At 34.3% G+C, this 19,717-nt stretch overlaps 4 protein-coding genes across 9 annotated transcripts in view; 3 read left to right on the top strand and 1 right to left on the bottom strand.

The window, feature by feature from the left end:
* LOC109606321 (serine/threonine-protein phosphatase 4 regulatory subunit 1-like) overlaps nucleotides 1-15,296 on the top strand; it is a 245,127-nt gene extending 229,831 nt beyond the window's left edge. For 3 of the 5 annotated variants that reach the window (XM_049963847.1, XM_049963846.1, XM_049963849.1), the window contains 8 exons: nucleotides 239-345; nucleotides 8,751-9,025; nucleotides 11,181-11,351; nucleotides 11,523-11,809; nucleotides 11,870-12,560; nucleotides 13,634-13,721; nucleotides 13,897-14,808; nucleotides 14,873-15,296. In XM_049963847.1, the coding sequence (XP_049819804.1) occupies nucleotides 239-345; nucleotides 8,751-9,025; nucleotides 11,181-11,351; nucleotides 11,523-11,809; nucleotides 11,870-12,560; nucleotides 13,634-13,721; nucleotides 13,897-14,808; nucleotides 14,873-15,003 (2,662 nt within the window). In that variant the 3' untranslated portion in view covers nucleotides 15,004-15,296. Of the gene's footprint in view, nucleotides 1-149; nucleotides 169-238; nucleotides 346-8,750; nucleotides 9,026-11,180; nucleotides 11,352-11,522; nucleotides 11,810-11,869; nucleotides 12,561-13,633; nucleotides 13,722-13,896; nucleotides 14,809-14,872 lie in introns of those variants that run through there. The other 2 variants (XM_049963850.1, XM_049963848.1) reach the window with 2 other exon arrangements.
* A 758-nt stretch (nucleotides 15,297-16,054) lies between these two features.
* Nucleotides 16,055-17,023, top strand: LOC109606322 (ER membrane protein complex subunit 3). Its single transcript, XM_020022881.2, has 2 exons — nucleotides 16,055-16,579; nucleotides 16,634-17,023. Exons 1-2 carry the CDS (start codon nucleotides 16,091-16,093, stop codon nucleotides 16,889-16,891), a joined length of 747 nt encoding a protein of 248 aa, XP_019878440.1. The 5' UTR covers nucleotides 16,055-16,090; the 3' UTR covers nucleotides 16,892-17,023.
* A 67-nt stretch (nucleotides 17,024-17,090) lies between these two features.
* LOC109606320 (three prime repair exonuclease 2) lies at nucleotides 17,091-18,199 on the bottom strand. Of its 2 annotated transcripts, none has more exons than XM_020022879.2 (3): nucleotides 17,896-18,199; nucleotides 17,392-17,800; nucleotides 17,091-17,338 (listed from the first exon to the last, which is right to left on the bottom strand). In XM_020022879.2, exons 1-3 carry the CDS (start codon nucleotides 18,197-18,199, stop codon nucleotides 17,146-17,148), a joined length of 906 nt encoding a protein of 301 aa, XP_019878438.2. In that variant the 3' UTR covers nucleotides 17,091-17,145. The 2 variants fall into 2 exon arrangements, with proteins under 2 accessions (XP_019878438.2, XP_049819081.1); XM_049963124.1 differs by having other exon boundaries at nucleotides 17,392-17,605.
* Nucleotides 18,200-18,561: 362 nt separating this feature from the next.
* Nucleotides 18,562-19,565, top strand: LOC109603094 (28S ribosomal protein S2, mitochondrial). The gene is made up of 3 exons (XM_020019551.2): nucleotides 18,562-18,688; nucleotides 18,741-19,235; nucleotides 19,363-19,565. The coding sequence occupies exons 1-3, from the start codon at nucleotides 18,595-18,597 to the stop codon at nucleotides 19,515-19,517; spliced, it is 744 nt and encodes a 247-aa protein (XP_019875110.1). The 5' UTR covers nucleotides 18,562-18,594; the 3' UTR covers nucleotides 19,518-19,565.
* The last annotated feature ends 152 nt before the right edge of the window (nucleotides 19,566-19,717 follow it).

The raw sequence follows: 19,717 nt of genomic DNA, 5'->3' as shown, positions 1-19,717 counted from the left end.
GGTGCGCGCGCACCCGTCCGGCTCTCGTACGCAAGATGCGTCGTTCCAGTCGGCCTGGCCAGTTTCCCGCCAATTCTCGTCCGGTACGACGCCGTCCGCACCACGTGTGATCGTGTGTTTGTATTAGGTGTGCGTCTTTTTCTTAGCGCCGGGATAATGTCCTTCGATGTGGGTGACGCTGTTGGGTGCGCGTGTCCTTTGATTGTTGGGCTAACGTTTTGTTTCTTGTTTATTGCAGAAAGATGGTGGCCAGGAAGGTGCAGGATCTGTTGCGCACGGTGCCGGCCCAGACCCTGGTTAAGGACATGCCGGAAATCATGAGGATTTTGACCGAGCTGAGTAACGGTGAGTGACAGCGTGTACGCAAATTCGCGGTACCATTGAAAACCATGACTGTTTAGAAAGTTGCCGCTTTTGGTGCATGTGCCCCAGTTAGGGAAGGTCAAGCTATCTCATTAATGGCTTGTCGTCCATTGTTACGTTGTTTGAAAGAGTGTGGCTCAAATTGTTGGAAACGTACGGTGTGGCGGGAAAGTAATTTACCCACTTCTTAGAATTTTTTCCTGTGTAATTCACATTAATGAGTAACGAATGATTCAGTCAAAAATCACTCCATTTAACAACTTCATGAATCACTTTTATCTCGGAACACCGCAAATTGTGTACAATTAAATGATTTACCATTTAATATTTCTAGATATAGTAAGGGGTTCCCCCGCAGGTGAGTTATCTGTTAGATTGGCGTCCAGACAACCCCTAACTTTGCATCTCAATGTTGTCGTAGTCTTTGAATGATGTCGGTTACCGTGTCCCAAACTAATATACATTCCATGTAATGAATTTTGTTAGCACGTATTTCGAAAGCGGCGCCACAAAAAATGGAATTTTAACTGATAAGTTTATTTATTTTTAAAGCGGAGCGTTTACACAAATTTTGATAAAGCGTCTGATATCGATGTGGAATGTTTATTTTACGTACTTTCAAAGGTTTTATTTGTACTTAAACGTTTCAAAGGATGGGTTTATGGATTTTATTTTTTCTGCTTTTTTAGGGTTCATTTTACATTTTAATATTTAGTTATAATACTGAAAGTTAGATGATAATAATAAATAATAATATTTTAAAAATTCGTCCTAAAAACTGCTAAATATTCTTTATAATAACTAGAACAGTGTTTATATTTTATATTTTAGCTAAAATGTTAGTTAAAACTATCTTAACTTATGGAAAATTTTAATATTTCTACAATAGTCTTAAATTTGACTACAATATTTAACATGTTACCTTAACTTTTAATTTTACACTTAACAAATTTTAATTATAATGATATCTTAGTATTAACAGTTTAAAAAATTACTAAATCTGTATCAGTTTTGACTAAAATGGCGCTTTAAACTCTTAATTTGGTTAACTGGCTATAACTATCTTAACTTGTAGTATAAATATTTGAATTATACATTTAAAAAATGACAAAAATTGTCTCAATTTTTGTGCAAAATATTTAAAATTGTACTTTATTATAAATTTTATAGTTGATTAAAACTGTCTTGATTTAGGTGTTTAAACTCGTGTTACACAATTTAAAAATTACTACAACAGTCTTAAATTTGACTACAGTGTTTAACATTGACACTTTAACTTTCAAATTTACTGTTCACGAAATTAATTAAATTGTAATTATAATGTTTATCTTGGTATTATATAGTTTCAAAATCACTAAATCTGTATCAATTTTGACTAAAATGATATTTTAAACTCTTAATTTTGTACCTCACTATAACTATCTTAACTTGTAGTGTAAATACTTATACTTACTATATACTTAAGTTATATATTTAAAAAGTAACAAAAATTGTCTCAATTTTAAGTAAAATGTTTAAAATTGTGCTTTATTAAACTATTAATTTTGTAGTTGATTAAAACTGTCTTGACTTTTGGTGTTTAAACTCGTGTTTTACTATTTAAAAATTACTACAACTGTCTTAAATTTAACTACAGTGTTTAACATGATGCTTTAACTTTCAATTTTACTGTTGACAAAACTATCTAAATTGTAATTATAATGTTTATCTTGGTATTATACAGTTTCAAAATTACTAAATCTGTATCATTTTTGACTAAATCATACTTTAAACTCTTAATTTGGTAGTTGATTACAACCATCTTAACTTGTAGTGTAAATTCTTGAGTTATACATTTAAAAAATGGCAAAAATTGTCTCAATTTTGAGTAAAATGTTCAAAATGTTCTTTATTAAACTGTTAATTTTATAGTTGATTAAAGCTGTCTTGACTGAGGTGTTTAAACTGGTGTTATACAATTTAAAAATTACTTCAACTGTCTTAAATTTGACTACAATATTTAACATGATACTTTATTTTTCAATTTTACAGTTGGCAAAGCTATATAAATGTTAATTATAATGTTTATTTCAATATTATACAGTTTAAAAATTACTAAGTCTATATCAGTTTTGACTAAAATGATTGTTTAAACTCTTAATTTGGTAGCTGAATATAATTATCTTGACTTATAGTGAAAAAACTTAAGTTATACATTTAAGAAAAGACTTTCAATTTTACAGTTGACAAAACTATTTAAATTGTAATTATATGTTTATCTTGATATTATACAATTTCAAACTCTCTAAATCTGTATTAATTTTGACTAAAATGATACTTTAAAGGTTTAATTTGGTATCTGACTATAACTATCTTGACTTGTAGTGTAAAAACTTAAGTTATACATTTAAAAAATGGCAAAAATTGCCCCAATTTTGAGTAAAATGTTTAAAATGGTACTTTATTAAACTGTAAATTTCATAGTTGATTAAAACTATCTTGACTTAGGTGTTTAAACTCGTGTTATACTATTTAAAAATTACTACAACTGTCTTAAATTTGACTACAATGTTTAACATGATGCTTTAACTTTCAATTTTACTGTTGACAAAACTATCTAAATTGTATTTATAATGTTTATCTTGGTATACAGTTTTTCAAAATGAATAAATCTGTATCAATTTTAACTAAAATGATACATTAAACTCTTAATTTGGTAGCTACCTTGAATTGTGAAAAAACTACATTTAAGAAATGACAAAAACTGTCTTATTAAACTGTTAATTTTGTGGTTGATTAAAACTATCTTATCTTAAAGTATTTAAACTAGTTTTATACAATTTAAAAATTACTACAACAGTCTTTGACTACACTGTTTAACACGATGCCTCAACTTTTAAGTTTACACTTGACAAAACTGTCTAAATTTTAATTAAATATATTTATCTTGGTATTATTTATTAATATTTAAAATTGACTATAACAATTTTGCCATAAATTACATTTTAAACGATCAATAATAAATATTTTTAACGAATTTACCTTCTTAAATGAAGACAGTTAAGGAAATAATCTGATAAATACGAAAAAGGTCAGTAGAATAAGAAAATTAAAGCTGCTGAAATAGAATGCTCATTAAAAGCTAATTGGGCGCCCTATTGTGTAATTAAATGATCTTATGAAAAAAAATTCGAATTCCGTTAAGACAAGAAAAAGTAAGAAAAGAGAGAGAAATACTATTTAAATACGCATTTCGACGAAATCTTTTAAGTAAGGAAATAATTAAAGATTGAAAAACAATTCTTATTAACTGTTAACTTTTATATACATTATATATTTTGTAGAATAATCATTTAATTAAATGCACATGTGTTATACTTAAGGTACCAATTAGGTCTTCACAGCCAGTTTGGATCTGTTCTTAACCTGTAAGAGCATTTAATGTCACAATGGGACCTTTAATGAGCATTTTATTTCTGTAGCTTTAATTTTTTTTTCTGCTTATCTTTGGCTGCTCATTATAAGTTAAGAGAAGAGGTGTCTGATAAACATATAGTTCAACAAGATCATTTTAAAAGCTCTCCCACTTATTTTACATCAGTCAAACATTGATTTTTACATTAAATAGTTTTAATGCCTGAAATAAAGTAATTAAACCTCCCGATGAAACGGAAGTAAACACAAGATAATGAACAAAATTTTAATATTTACAAACATAATGTCAATTTCGTTCCACTCATCCAGACTTAATTTGTTAGCTTCGGGTTTAGCCATCATTATTGTATTTACAAGCCAGACACCCCTCGGTATTTCGACCGAAGGTATTCCGTCTGGGCCGGTCCTCCCCCGCCCATTCCCTTGGCCGGGCCGTCGCGACGCACGCCAGCGTCCGACTTACCCCCAGCGAACGTTAAAGCGAAACATGTGTGTGCGCCCGATTATATTTAGATCTCGCCTTCCGGTATGTCGTCCCGCGATGCACACGGCCAAACGAAAATGTCCCGTCGACGGCTTATTAATGCTGAACTTGACATGCATCGGGAACGTTCGGCAATTATGCACGTGAAATTTGTTGTGTTGTGGCCGATAAAAATCGGGCGTGTGTTGATGTTGGAGCCTTTTCGCGTTCTATTTCTGGGGCGGTGCAGCGTCGCTTCCTCTCTCCCGAACGTTGACAGGAAGCGGCGCACGTGGATGACACCGGCGGGACCCCCCCCGATTCCCTCGGCCCCCATCCCGTTTCCTCACACATGGGGGGGAAAAATCGTCCGCCGCCGCACCACAAATTGATCCGCTCCAGATGCGGCATTTGGGTTAATTGGCGTCGAATGGAGATGGTGACAGACACACATGTAAACCGGGGCTGGGTCAATACTTCGACAATGAGAGTTGTCTTAAACCGGCGTGATTATGTGCATAAATTAATGTGAAATAAACCGTTTTGGGGCTCGGCGATGGACGGAGGGGTGAGGCCGCCCTTCCGCTGTGGAGTGGTACGGCGGCGGCGGCACAAGGAGGTCATAAATCAAACAGGAGGGAGAGATGTGTCCGTCTCTGGAAGTGCCGAAGAATCCGACGGCGGTGGCGTGCAACCGAGAGAGGAACTAGCGGCCGGATCAATAGGGAAAGAGTGCGGAGGACTCTCTCGCTCCTCCGCCCGTCCGCATTACACAAAAGTACACCCACGCACTTTCGCCGTTTCCGGCCGGCTTCGTTTCCTACGTGCACCGTGCTCCCAATCGCCGAACGTTGCATAAATCGGATTTTAGCTCTTTAATTGTTACGTAGTGGTTTTATTCGTTAATTTATTCTTACAAAATGACTTAATATATAAACTAAAGAGTTCTACAGCCTTTCCTAGGTGGTTTTCTTATAAAATAAATGAAGATCTGGTGTATAAAAAATAAGATTGTGTCAAATTAATTAATTTCTCAATCAATTTATTGTCTGGTTAGTTGAATTTGCTGATGAGGTTCATTTACATTTACATGCTATGTTACAAATTCTTCATCCTATAAACAGTTCACAATATTAAGAACTTTGATATTGTGAACTGGTTTATAGGATGAAGTATTTGTACCAAAGTATATTACTGATAAATGAACGCCATCAGTACTTATCAGCTAACCAAACGATAAGATAAATTCAGATCAGAATGAGTTAATAAAATTAAGAAAAGGGTCGTAAGATTTTTAATTATTCTTTAACCTTTTGAAGAACTCTAGAAATTTCTTTGCTAATTGAACATTTTCAAAGTTATATTGTTTTTGGAACTCTGCTCAGAATGGACACTCAATTTTTTTTTAAGATTAAGAAAATGTTCGTCAAATTTTCTAATCGTTTCTAATTTTTTCAAAAACTGTATCTTGTAAAATGTATTGTTTGAATTGTTACTAAAAGGGATGTTTTAAGGAGGTTAATTCTTAAGAACTATTCATATTTAGTAAAAGATCTCTTAGAAATCTTCTTTTGGTGTCCATAACTCTCATTTTTATTGAAATTTTTAATTTTTTTTTACTGTTTGAACATTCTCAAAGTTATATACTTTAGTGAACTTTGCTCAGATAATACTTTGTCAAATTTTTAATCGTATCTAACTTTTTCAAGAACTGTAGAACTTGTAAAAATGTATTGTTTGAATTTTTACTAAAAGAGATGATTTATGGAGGTTAATTCTTAAGAACCATTCATATTTACTAAAAGAACTCTTAGAAATCTTCTTTTGATGTTCATAACTCTCATTTTTATTGAAATTTTTAATTTTTTTACTGTGTGAACATCCTCAAAGTTATATACGTTTGTGAACTTTGCTCAGATAATACTTCGTCAAATTTTTAATCGTTTCTAACTTTTTCAAAAACTGCAAAACTTGTAAAATGTATTGTTTGAATTTTTACTAAAAAGGGATGATTTAAGGAGGTTAATTCTTAAGCACTATTCATATTTAGTAAAAGAACTCTCACAAATCTTCTTTTGGTGTTCATAACTCTCATTTTTATTGAAATTTTTAATTTTTTTACTGTTTGTACATTCTCAAAGTTATATACGTTTGTGAACTTTGCTCAGATACTACTTCGTCAAATTTTTAATCGTTTCTAACTTTTTCAAGAACTGTATCTTGTAAAATGTATTGTTTGAGTTTTTACTAAAAGGGATGATTTAAGGAGGTTAATTCTTAAGAACTATTCATATTTAACAAAAGAACTCTTAGAAATCTTCTTTTGGTGTTCATAACTCTCATTTTTTTTTTTTTTTTTTTTGAAATTTTTATTTTTTTACTGATTGAACTTCTCAAAGTTATATAGTTTTAAGAACTCTGCTCAGATTATACTTTATAATTTTTTAAGATTAAGAAAATGTTCGTCAAATTTTTAATTGTTTCTATTTTTTTCAAAAACTGTAAAACTTGTAAATATATTGATTGAATTTTTACTGAAAGGGATGATTTAAGGAGGTTAACTCTTAAGAACTATTCATTCATATATAACAAAAGAACTCTTAGAAATCCTCTTTTGGTGTTCGTAGCTCTCACTTTTATTGAAATTTTAAATTTTATTTACTAATTGAACATTTTCAAAATTATATAGTTTTAAGATATATTTGTCAAATTTTTAATCATTTCTAACTTTTTCAAGAACTGTATAAGTTTTAAAATGTATTCATTGATTTTTTACTCAAAGGGATTATTAAAGGAGGTTAATTCTTAAGAACTATTTGAATTTGAATGTATTGATTAATTGATTTTTAAGTAAAAAAGAATATTGGTTCTTCAATATTATTCACAAAAGAACTTTTTTTGATGTTCATAACTTATTGTTTTAAAAGCTCTGCACATGTTTCAATGGTTCCCAACTTTTTATTTAGTGTTTTTTTATCTTTACCAACTTATCAAAAATATTCATTAACTAAAATATACAGTGAAGTTAGTTTTACCATGTTTGTATTAGTTGTTTCATTAAAAATTGATTTTATTTGTATTTTTCTGCACTTTTTACTGTAAATATGTACAGTTTATTCACGTTTCACACTGTCGGCTTAAAATTTAACCGACTTCCGTCAACGATCCCAGAAACCTGGAATAAAAACATTCCTCGTCTGATTAAAAATAATAATTTCCCGCCGACAAAGCAACACGAAAGATGTGTGAGTGTGTGTGAATTAAATCGACGCCTCCGACACCTTTTTCCTATTTGCATCGCGTATCTCTCCCGTCTACCTGCATCTGTTCCATCAGTCGGGCGTAACCAGCTTAAAATTCCGGAGCCGACAATCTACGCATTTAGTTAGTAAGTGCACACGCACACACACGCACGCTCTCCCAACCGTTCGGTCGCTACACACGGTGGCCGTTAGAACCGTTTTTTTTTTCATCCTTTCTATGTGTTACGTATCAGTTTTCATAATTTCATTCATAAATATCAGCCGCGTCCATTGATAAAACGTGGCCTTTGACTATTCAGCTGTGTGTTGTGTGTGATAATGTTGTTTCGCAGAACGCCGATTAATAAATAGTTTGAACGGGACGACGTAAAATGCGTTTTTACAAGTGTCAAATTGGTTGTTTGCGTAGTATCCCCCGTAGTGCGTTTACCCCCCCTAAAACCGCTCCGAATCCACGCCTATCGTCGTTGTCGCCGTCGTCGTCGTGGTCTTCCGTTCGTTGCATTTTTGACGACGATCGTGTCGTGCGTGTGTGTACCGTCGTTTCAACCTAAACCGAACCGATTTCGACGACGCAACTGAGTGCGATTAGACATTATTAGTGCGGCGTGTGTGTGTTGTGTGTGTGTGTGCGAGGCCCGGGGGGGACGCACATTTAAAAACGCTCTTAAAACGCCCTGACAGACGCTGGGCGGTGCTGCGCGAAGTTGAATGAAACGGACCAGCCACGGCGTGTACTACGAACGTTCAACGATCTCCGGTCGGGCCGGTTGGGTTGCCGCCGCGCGACGCCAGCGCCACGCCGCGCCGATGCCACCAAGCGTCCGCGGTCCCGCAGCATGTTTTTCCCATGGCATGGCCGTAACCAACGCTCCCGACATTTTTGCGTTGCGACGCGAAAAACGGCCGTCCCGGTGCCGCGGGATGGCGTCGAACGGACGGCCGTGGCGGGCGGGTGAGTTGCGTGCCGTTTTTGTCGTCGGTGCGACGTTAGTTGGCGCGCATTTCGGCGAAGCGTTTCCGGTTAACCTGCAAGAGTATTTTCGGTCGATTCAAAATGGTGGTGCAACCGCGTGCTTTCACGTTTTACCGCGTTTTTCGGCCGTGCCGGCCGTACGGGCACGCGAACGCGGCTTTTCATCCCAATACGTGCAACCTCAAGCCATTTTCTATTAATTGGATGTAAATAAGTGTGTGGTGACACCGTAATTAAACCACGTTTGTGACTGATGTGTATTTTGTTGTAGATCATATAGTTACGGCCGATTTACTGGAGCAAGTACCTCTCATTGCCGCTAAAGCAACGGAACACTCGGCCGACTGTAGTGAACTCAAGAGCATCGTCAACGATTATTTGATCACGTTAGTGGTCAAAAACATCGACAACACCAAAAGTGTGATACCAGCCCTCACCCAACTCATAGAGCAGGGCTTCATTAACAAAACACAGGTCGAAATCAGAATATGTCCCACCATACTATCCCTGTCGAGGTCCGAACTAAACGCCGCAGCTTCAGTCGAGGTAACTCATCACCCCCACATCTACTCTTACTTACTTAATGTTACAAAACTTATCATTTAATTAATTAATTGATTAATTGTTGCATTGGCTTCGTGAAAGACATGGGTAGTGAGATGTGTCCCACTCCGTCTCACTACCTTGTCTTTCATGCAGACCTTGCACGTACATCAAAGTTGTGTCCGCAGTGTCCAAATGTCTTGAAAAGAGCATGTGCCTGCCGGTGCTCATCAGAGTTGGCAGTATTAGAGTTTCGATCCTATCACAGCCAGCTTTGATGAGCACTGTTTGGTCGCAACCCATCAGCCCACCCACTGGACTTCGAAACTCCACTTTTAAGTGCTTGCGCCCTCTTCGTCAATGTGGTTGTGAATTCTGTTCGTTTGACAAGATATCACAGCCACTTTGATGAGCTAGGTGGCAGGTCAGTACGTCGGAGTTGCTGGTAATTGGTTTGTTAATGCCGAGACTTGTCAACTTGGTTGTGAATCCTGTGGTTGTTTTGGTATCACAGCCATTTTGACGAGTTTCGTTGTCAACACTAACGTCTAATCTACAAAAGGTAAAGTTGTGCGTTGTCCTTGTTTATGGAATGGGGTGTCCCTCATCAACTGGATGTGAAATGGTATTTTGGACTCATATCACAGCCAGCTTTGATGAGCGATACAACATTTAATTCCCATGTCTTCTGTGATTTGTTGTAAACCGTTATTTATATTTGTGTTACTTGTTTATCCAGTGTTTTATTTATTTTGTTTGTTTTGTTTTCCTATGTCCTGTGTATCGAACTAAAGGTGTCTACCTCTGATGCTCATCAGCTGGAGGTGAAATGGTATTTTGCACTCATATCACAGCCAGCTTTGATGAGCGTTAGCGATAGTGTGCTCAACGTTGGGGTCCAAAATTGGGTGTACGTAAGATCAATTTTGTTATACTCTGCTCCCAAAAAATTAAAATGGTTGAAAAACAATTAAATTTTTGAAAATTGACAAAAGTACATCTATTTGTAACAATCAGCATCAGTTTGAGGTCCCTCAACTATTATTTGTTACATATTACTCATGTTTTTTATGCTCAAAATACTTAATGATTTAGCCTAAAAATCTAATTATATATTGTGGTTGAAAACTGCAATTAATCCAAATGATCTTTATTTATTCACATGTTTTTGCATCTTTTTTTTAATAAAAAATCAATTTGATTTGGAAAAAAGTATGGATTGTTTTATTATTCTTAAAAAATTAAAAAAAATTCATCACTCCCTGTCATCTTTTAGGGATAGAGTCCGCCAGGCTCTGCCATGTGTCAACAGGAATTTGTTGCCACTGATCCTGTATGGTGGCATCTCTTCCTCAGCAAATAAAAACTTATATAAAGGGTCCAACTTTGGATCAAGAAAAGCGTCCCCAAACCATGATGCTTCCACTACCATGTTTAACTATAGGAATTTGGTGTTTAAAGTGGTATTGTTGCCTCCTAGACTGTCTCAAATGTTCTAACATCCGACCCCATCAAATTAAAATTACTTTCGTCCCTCCAAAAGACAGTGTTCAATTATTTCTGAGTTCCTAACAAGTGGGATTTTTTAAATGCCCTGTTTTCCTTTAATAACGGCGGTTTTTTTGCTGCAACTGAGTTGCAACGTCGATTTTCAACATCACCTTGAATACAAAATTTACACAAATATCACTCTAGGTAATATTTAAAGTTTAACCACATCACATTACTCTTCCTAAATTGAAAAAAAAACTAAAGGTGTTTAGCCATTATTACGTTGAAACCGTCCAAAAATATTAAGAATTTAAGTACAATTGACCGCAAATTAAATTAAATTCCACACTTTCTTCCTAGTCAAAAGATGTATCCAATAAAAATTGGTGTTTTGCACCATTACAACAAATTGAAAAATTCCATAGGGCAAAAATCCAATTTTTAAAAATATTTCATCATTTATTATGAGTGAAAATCTATTAACTTAATTTTTTATTGAGTAGAAAAATCTATTTTTTCATTACCTTTCAAAAATTCCTTTTAAATAAGTACTAATTAACATTTTAGCCATTTAATTTTTTGCTGTTTTATTATGTATCAGTGTGATTTAATAATACAGATTTAGGCAAAGCAATTATTCTACATAGTTTTACGTTATCTCTTGCAGTTGATGTGCAAGCTGGCACCCCTCCTGGGACGTGATGTGACCGAAAGGGTGTTCTTGAAGAGGTTCACCGAATTATGTGCCAACGAGCAGTTCATAGTGCGGAAGGTCTGTTGCCTTCACATCGGCGACATTTGCTCCGTCGTGGGAAAGGACAGCTTCGAAAACATCTTGGTTAGTCCCTGTTATAAATGCATAAAAATTACAGTCACACTTATTAAATGATGATTTTCGACGACGGTCTTCTGACACATAATTGAAGTAAAATTCGTCATCCTGACTCCAGTTTTATTGAATTAATTCGGACGTTTGTTGGGACTTGTAACTATTTAAGTTTGTTTGCAGCTGCCCTCGTACATCAAGCTGTGCAGCGACGAAACTTGGAGCGTTCGTAAGTCTGGCGCTGAGGTGATAATGTTCGTGTCGTGCGCCTGCACACCTGAAACAAGAAAAGCGGTACTGTCGCCCATTATAATCAAACTGTTGCAAGATGAATCTAGGTGGGTGAAGTCGTCGGCATTCCACGCATTGGGACCTTTCATTTCCACCTTTGCAAATCCCACAGTCACTAGAGCCACTTACAACAATGTTGGACAGTTGGTTTTAGTCAACAAAGATGGAAGTGAATACCTGTGAGTATTACACAATCATTATTAAACTAAGTTTTACTAACACTACGTTTTGTTCTTCAGGATGGACACGTGCAATAGAGACATTTCAACAGACACACCGTTCAACAACGATTTCCTTGAGGACGACAATGACATGTCGGATTGTGATAAAAAGCCACTAAAAAATATCATTCAGCCTTCATCAGAAGATCAGGCTATTCCAGCTGGATTATCAGACTTACTATCAAATTCTCCCAGCATCTTCTCACTTCCTAGTATATCAGAAAAAGAACTAAACGATTTAATTGATCAATCCATACCAGTCACTGATGATTTCTTGTTGGACGTCGACAAGTCCACATCAGATTGCCTTGAGCAACCCCTGTATTTAAATAAGAAAAAAACCAAGACTAAAAACTTAAATACCAATGAAACGAACGATGATATTAAGCAATGTGATAACTTAGATAGTTCAATAGAAACTTTAAATGGAAATGTCAAAACTGTAAATAGTAATGGTACATTAGGAAATGAAACTGATGTTAATAAAAACATCGAGTCCACTGAAAATAGTAATATACCTCATACCAAACCAGAACCTGTTGTTGACAATGCAGAAACTGATCAGGTAAATAATAGTGAGAATGAACTGGAGGATGACAATTTGCAGTTGTTTAATTCATATAACTATTGGTACATCAAGCCCGAGTTGCCCTTAGATCCTGACATTTTAAATCAGACTGATACCACCGAATCGGACGAAGACTACACGGTAAGTACCCACTCATTTTTCCCATTCGAAATTACTCTGAAAACTATTTATGAAATCACTTTTTTGTATTCAAAAATTTATGCTTTTTTGACATCTTCATTCATTAGAACAAGACAGTAACGGTCCATTATTTTTGTCATAGCTGCTGTAAGTACTTGTTGACGGTAGTGATAGCTTTTTTTGTGTTAATAATGCTTCGACTAGTTATTGAATAGGCATTGTAAGTATTTGTGTTTTTTTATATTTTTTGAGTGATTATTCGCCTTGTCAAAGTTGACATTTTTTGTAACAATTACATTTTCATTCCTCACCTATAGTACACATTAAAAGATTAAGTCAACACATTTAATTGGTTCATAATTTGGCGGGTTTTTTTATAAAGCGCCATCTAAAATTGTCACGTCGATTACGTCATTTCCCTCGATGTTATCTCACTTCCTTTAGAAGTAGCATGTGGCTTGGTTCAGTTTCAATTTGATCTTTGGTCTGTAAAATTCAATCCACTTAATCGTGTTTAAAATGCATACTATAGGTGAGTTGTTTCTTCATTTATTTATTATTAATTTTGGTTTTTATTCATATCAAACAATTAAATGAATTTAAATGCAGCTTGTTCAAAAACCACGTGGATTTTAATTTTTAAAATATTTCTTTAAGTTATCCCAAGTTACATATTTAATTAATTCAATTGATTTTATTTTAAACTGCTGTTTTTTTTATGGTATTTGATGACGACAATTGGTTGCTCAAAAACCACGTGGTCTTTAATTTTTAAAATATTTTTTCAAGTTTATTGCTTTGATTATGATATTTGACGACGACTGCTTGTTCAAAAACCACGTGGACTATTTCCTAAAGTATTTTCAAATTAAACATCAACTTACATTGCTCAATTTTATTTAATCAAGATAAATTAATTATTTTAAATAAATTGTTTTTTTTAATGATGATATTTGACGACGGTCTTCTGACACATACTTGAAGATAATTCTTACGTCCTTCTGAAATAATTTCACATTTTCATAACTATTTTTGAGTTGTACACGAAATTAAACCAGTTTTAACTTTTGCAGAAAACCCTAAAAGATATGTATTCCAAGTTCAACCTAAATGATATATTGGAAGACAGTACCACTACAGAAGATGGAAATCTAAGTAACAGTAAGTATCCAAACTATTTCTATATATTAATTCCTTTGATACAGATGATTATATCATATACAAAACGATTATCAGTGAAGACAACTTTGTATAAGGCAGACTATGAAACATTTACAATTTAATAATAATATATTTATAAATTGTGGCAATTTTACAACCAATTAATTGTTTGCAGGCAATGGTGAAACATCCGACGACAGTAAGGAATCCACCCCTCCGCCGCTCGTCGAAAAGAAGCCGGAACAAACCATCGTACCCCAAGAACTGGTGGATTACTTCGTCCGAATGACGGACCAAAACATGGTCATGTGTTTGGATCAGGCGTTGACCTCACACTGCGCCTATTCTTTGCCGGCGGTGGCCCTGACTTTGGGCACCGACAACTGGAAGCTGCTGAAGAAAACGGTCGAAATCCTCGCCACCGACATGCACTACAAAGTGCGGAAGATAGTGGCGAGCAGTTTGCACGAGCTCGCCGTCATTTTGGGACCGGAAATAGCCACCCAAGACCTGGCCCCGCTTTTCGACAGCTTCATAAAAGACGTGGACGTTGTCAGGATTGGTATGCTCAAACACTTGGTTGAATTCTTTGCTGTTATCAGTCCGGAGAAGCGGGCCTCGTACTTACCCAAGCTGTCTGAGTTCATGTCCACCGACAACGTGGCGAACTGGCGTTTTAAAGACGAGCTAGGGATTCAACTGCAACAGGCTGTGAAGCTGTTCCAACCTAACGACACCGCTAATTACATCGGTAAAATTGCTCAGTGTCTGTTGAGCGATAAAGTGGCGGCGGTCCGTCAAACTGCCATACAACTGATAATCGAAATAATTAACAGCACTAAGTCGGAGCCCGGTTTAACGCCTCACCTCCTCATTAAGCTTGCCGAAAGATTTGCGCACTCTAAGATTTGGAAGAGGAGACAGAGTTACGCCTTGTTGTGCTCGGATCTTTTGGCAAACAAAACTATTCCTGAGGAGCAGTTTGCATCTGAGGTGATGCCTCACCTGTTGGACCTGAGTTGGGATCCGGTGGCCAACATAAGACTTGTCGTTGCCAGAAGTCTTTCTAATTACATAATAAACAACGGTAAATAACCACAGGAAATTCCTTGTTTGGACTAATTTAATTAATAACGTTCATTTTGTTACAGAATACTTTATTAATCCAAAGAACGAACATTTGGATGGACTGGAATCGGTTTTAAAGAGACTGCAAGCAGATAAAGACAGGGATGTTCGCGAATCCGCAATCGTGGAACATACCACTGTACCTGTTCATTAATTATTTGATTTTAATTTTATTTTATTTTTGTTCTTGTTTAGTGATTTTAAAACAGTTTTTACCTTTGTTGGAAACTCCTTTTCCCAAGTTTTTTTTGCAAGATTTAAAATTTGGAAATTATTCATAACATTTTGTGTACCTTTTTAATTAAATGATAGCTGGTTTTATAGCAAAATTAATATACTTTATTTTAAATGGAATAATTAAACTAAATTCGATTTTTTAATATAAAACCAGCTATAATTTGTAATATATGTATAAATTTCCACAATAAAATTATTAAAAATACTAAATTAGTGGTTTTATTTTTATTTATATTTAGTAAGAAGTTGAATAAAAAATCCCCCCAGTTAAATGAATAAATAATCAAATTATCCCTATTAGTTTTACATATGAATAAAAAGGAATAAAAAAATGTATGTATTCCAAATTCAACCTAAATTATATATTGGAAGACAGTACGATTACAGAAGATGGTACTATCATAATATGTCCATTGATACACAAAATTATATCATAGACGAAACTATTATCAGTGAACACAACTTTATTAATGTAATTGATTTATAATTTAATAATATATTTGTAAATTGTGGCAATTTTTACAACAAACTAATATCCATAATATAATTATAAAAAATATTTTTTAAAATGAAAATAAAAGACATGGTAACTGTTATTGCTTGTTTAATAGATGGTTTTACATGTTACGATTCTATTTTTGTTTAAATAATTGTGACTATTTTATATTAAAGTTAATATTAACGTTATGTCAATAAAATTATTTTCATAGGTGAGGCACTGCCTCAAACGGCCTCATTCGAGAACCGCCACTGGTTCTGGGAGAAACGGATCGAGTTCGACTCTCATACGAATCGACCCTCATTGTCTCAATTAGTTGCCCCAAATTTACAATTAAGACTCTCAGTGACAAGTGCGTATGTTACACAATAAAAACAATTAATTAAATAATTTAAAATGTGTACGCCATCATACCAACTCTGCAACCCAGAATACTTCATGTGTAATTAACAAGAACTAAACGTCAACGTCAAAACACTCATAACCTCAAAATTTTATTTACGCGATGACTGCAGACTTAATAGTAGATCCCCAAATCAGGTTTTGGGTGTTTTTGCCCATTGTAGTGATAACATTCTTGGTAGGAATATTACGGCACTATGTGTCCATTTTACTTACGTCACAGAAGAAAGTGGAAATCCAGCAATTGATGGACAGCCAAATCCTCTTGAGGGCCAGACTGTTGAGGGAGAATTGCAAATATTTACCGAAGAATGCGTTCTTAAATCGCCGTCACGCGTTCAACAAGGAGGAAGACGGTTACCTCACTCAGAAAAGGCCGCCAGTCACTCAGAATATGATGACCGATCCAGCTATGATGAGTGACATGTTGAAAGGCAATCTGACCAACGTGTTACCCATGATAATTGTCGGCGGTTGGATTAACTGGGTGTTCTCCGGGTTTATCACGACTAAAGTGCCTTTTCCTCTGACGCTACGTTTCAAATCCATGTTGCAAAGAGGAATTGAATTGTCCCATCTTGATGCTTCATGGGTACATAAAAAATATTACATAAATGTTGGCACAATTAAAATGTTTCTTTTTTAGGTGTCATCTGCGTCTTGGTATTTCTTAAACGTCTTCGGTTTGAGGAGTATTTATGCCTTGGTGCTGGGAGAAAACAATGCTGCTGACCAAAGCCGACAGATGCAGGACCAAATGTCTGGGGCAGCAATGGCAATGCCACCAGATCCAAAGGTTGCCTTTAAAGCAGAGTGGGAAGCCCTTGAAATCATTGATCATCAGTGGTGTTTAAGTGATGCTGAAGGGGATTTAGTTAAAAGTATTACTGATAGTAATTTGTAGATAATTTAGAACTTACTGTTGTCATTCACTTTATACAATTACATAAAACCAGTCATTTAAGATTATAGAACACTTAGGTATGTGAGTTACAAAATTGTGGTTTGTATTTATTATAATAAATTATTGTCTACACTTATAATGAGTATTATGCTGACATAAATGGTAAGAATAGTTGTTAAATTAAAGTATTCAGCAAAGGTTGACTTTAAAAATATAAAATATATTTTATAAAAATCAAATATAAAATTACAAAGTTAGTACAGTCTCATCCCAGGGGTCATAATTGGTATGTCTAAAAATTTCTTTGCATTTCTATTAGCCCAGTCTACAAACTCATCTCCCAATGTTGCAGCACACATTATTAACATGTTTACATCACCTTCCGCATTGTGGGCATTTGATGCCTGTTTAGAAGTGTATCTTGTGTAAATGTCCCCCAGTTTGAAACTGAAACAATCAAAATAAACTTTTGTCCAAGGAATATTTATACAATTTCTCACCTATTATTTGATGTTGGGGTGCTACCAATTGTTTTTAATGCAAACTTATTGTTTTGTGTTTCCGTTTGTCTTATTAGGCATTTTTCCAAAGCCTCAGCTGCCTCTACTAATATTTGATCGTAACCATCGCTAAATTCAACTGGTATCTGTTTATGTTCAGCCTTAGGAATTTTGTTAGCCCCCAGTTCAATTTGTCTAAAGGCTTCTAGTGAATCTATGCATAGAACATCATTATCTAAATTACAATTTTGTCTGCTCAGCTCAGCCCTTAAAATTGGATAATCAAAACGATTTCCATTGTGGGCAACAATACAAATTGGTTTTTGATGTGCATTAAGAAAGTTTTTAATTAAAAGTGCCACATTTGAATTAAATTGAGGCTGATATTCGAGTAAATTGTTATTTAAACCTAAAAATCGAATGGTAAAACTTTTTTTAATTAAATATACATTTAAAGATATTTTCATGATTTATGTGTGTGATTTATAACCACAATTTACTTACCAGTAATGTTTGTGGCTTCAGGTGAGATCTGTTTGTTTGGATTAAAACAAAAATTTATTTTATTTTGCACCCTTGGGAAAACTCCCAATCGAATATGTTCAGCTTGTATTGCAATTATACAAAGTTCAGTTATTCTGGTTTTATTTTGTTCAAGTTTGGGTAATCCTGTAGTTTCTGAATCCAGAAAAACGAACGTTTTAATATCTTCGTGGTATGCTCTGGTACAGTACATTTTGAAATTTAAAAAGGACTTAAACAAGATACGACATGATAAAGATTTTCTGTGTAAATAAATAAAATTCATTTTTATTTTTATCTATTGTAAATATAGATCAAGTAAAAAAATATATGACCTTTTTACAGGATGTTACACATTAATATGAATTTTTAAATGCTTTTGTCGGTTTGAAACAATTATATAAATCGTATTTAATTAATTAAAGACATAAATAATTATGAAAAATCTTTGGTCACAAATGTAGCCCCTAAAAAAAATTAAAACAAAGAGTTCGAGGGGCAAGTTAATAATTTAACTGATTATGTATTCAACAAAATAATTATGTACATTTATAGTTTATTGTTGTAAAATACCCAAATTATAAGAGGCTTTTGAAGGTTAACCTGTGAGTTAACCTAACATATTACCCTAACCTTAAATGAATTAAGTTTATTTGTTATAAAGTTAAACATAAACTAAATATGTTTGCTACTAGATTATTAAAGTTTAGACCGTTGTGTACAAATCCTAATGTCCAAAAATTAGCAACTGCAGTTTTACCACAAGAAGCACAAGGTAAATATTGTAACATTTTAACTTAGTGTCTTTTAATTATTATAATTTTTAGCACTTAACCCCAAAAACACTGAAGACTCAGTGCTGAATAACCCAGACTACTTTAATGTCCACAACCTATTTACAGTAAAAGATTTATTCGATGCCAGAGTTCACTATGGTCATAAAGAAGGCTCATTAGATGACCGCATGTTGCCATACATTTATGGCACTCGACTGGGACATTTAATATTCGATTTGGACAAAACTGCAGAGTATTTAAGGGCTGCCTTAAACATTGCCGCACATGTTGCCTACCGAGATGGTATAATATTGTTCTTTTTACGTGGTGCCCAAAATTCTCACCTGGTAGAAAAAACAGCCAAAGAATGTGGGGAGTTTGCACACACTAGGTTTTGGAGAGGAGGCATTTTTACTAATGCTGATAAGCAGTTTGGGGCAGTTACCAGATTGCCAGATTTGTGTATATTTTTGAACACACAAAACAATGTTCTGTTACAACATACAGCAGTCAGGGATGCTGCAAAAATGGCCATAGCAACAATAGGTTAGTCTAAGATCACTTTGCTGTATAACTCTATTGTTTAAATTATTCAATCATATTATTGTTTTAAAACAGTAAAAATTATTAGAATGTACAAAATCATATATAATATGTCTTTTTCTTTTTACAGGAATCGTCGATTCTAACTGTAATCCAAATTTAATAACTTACCCTGTACCTGGAAATGATGACTCCCCAGCTGCAATAGAACTTTATTGTAAATTGTTTAAGCAAGCCATATTACGAGGCAAAGAGAAAAGAAAAGAACATCTTAGTAAGCAATAATATTTATTGTAAGTATAGAGTATTAGGTTCAATAAACTATTTATAATATTCTATTTATTTTGATTCTCTTTACAATGTTCCTCCTTGTATAATTTTCAGTGAAATATTAAGACCCAAAAAAGTAATTTAAGTTCTTACTGCTTATCTAAAACTGATTCCCATCATTAAAAAATCACCCCCAATGTACACACACCTTTACA

The sequence above is a fragment of the Aethina tumida genome, chromosome 2 (assembly GCF_024364675.1).
Source record: "Aethina tumida isolate Nest 87 chromosome 2, icAetTumi1.1, whole genome shotgun sequence".
NCBI lineage: Eukaryota > Metazoa > Arthropoda > Insecta > Coleoptera > Nitidulidae > Aethina > Aethina tumida.
Note: the sequence above shows the minus strand (reverse complement) of the source record. Positions and strands in the feature narration are given on the sequence as shown.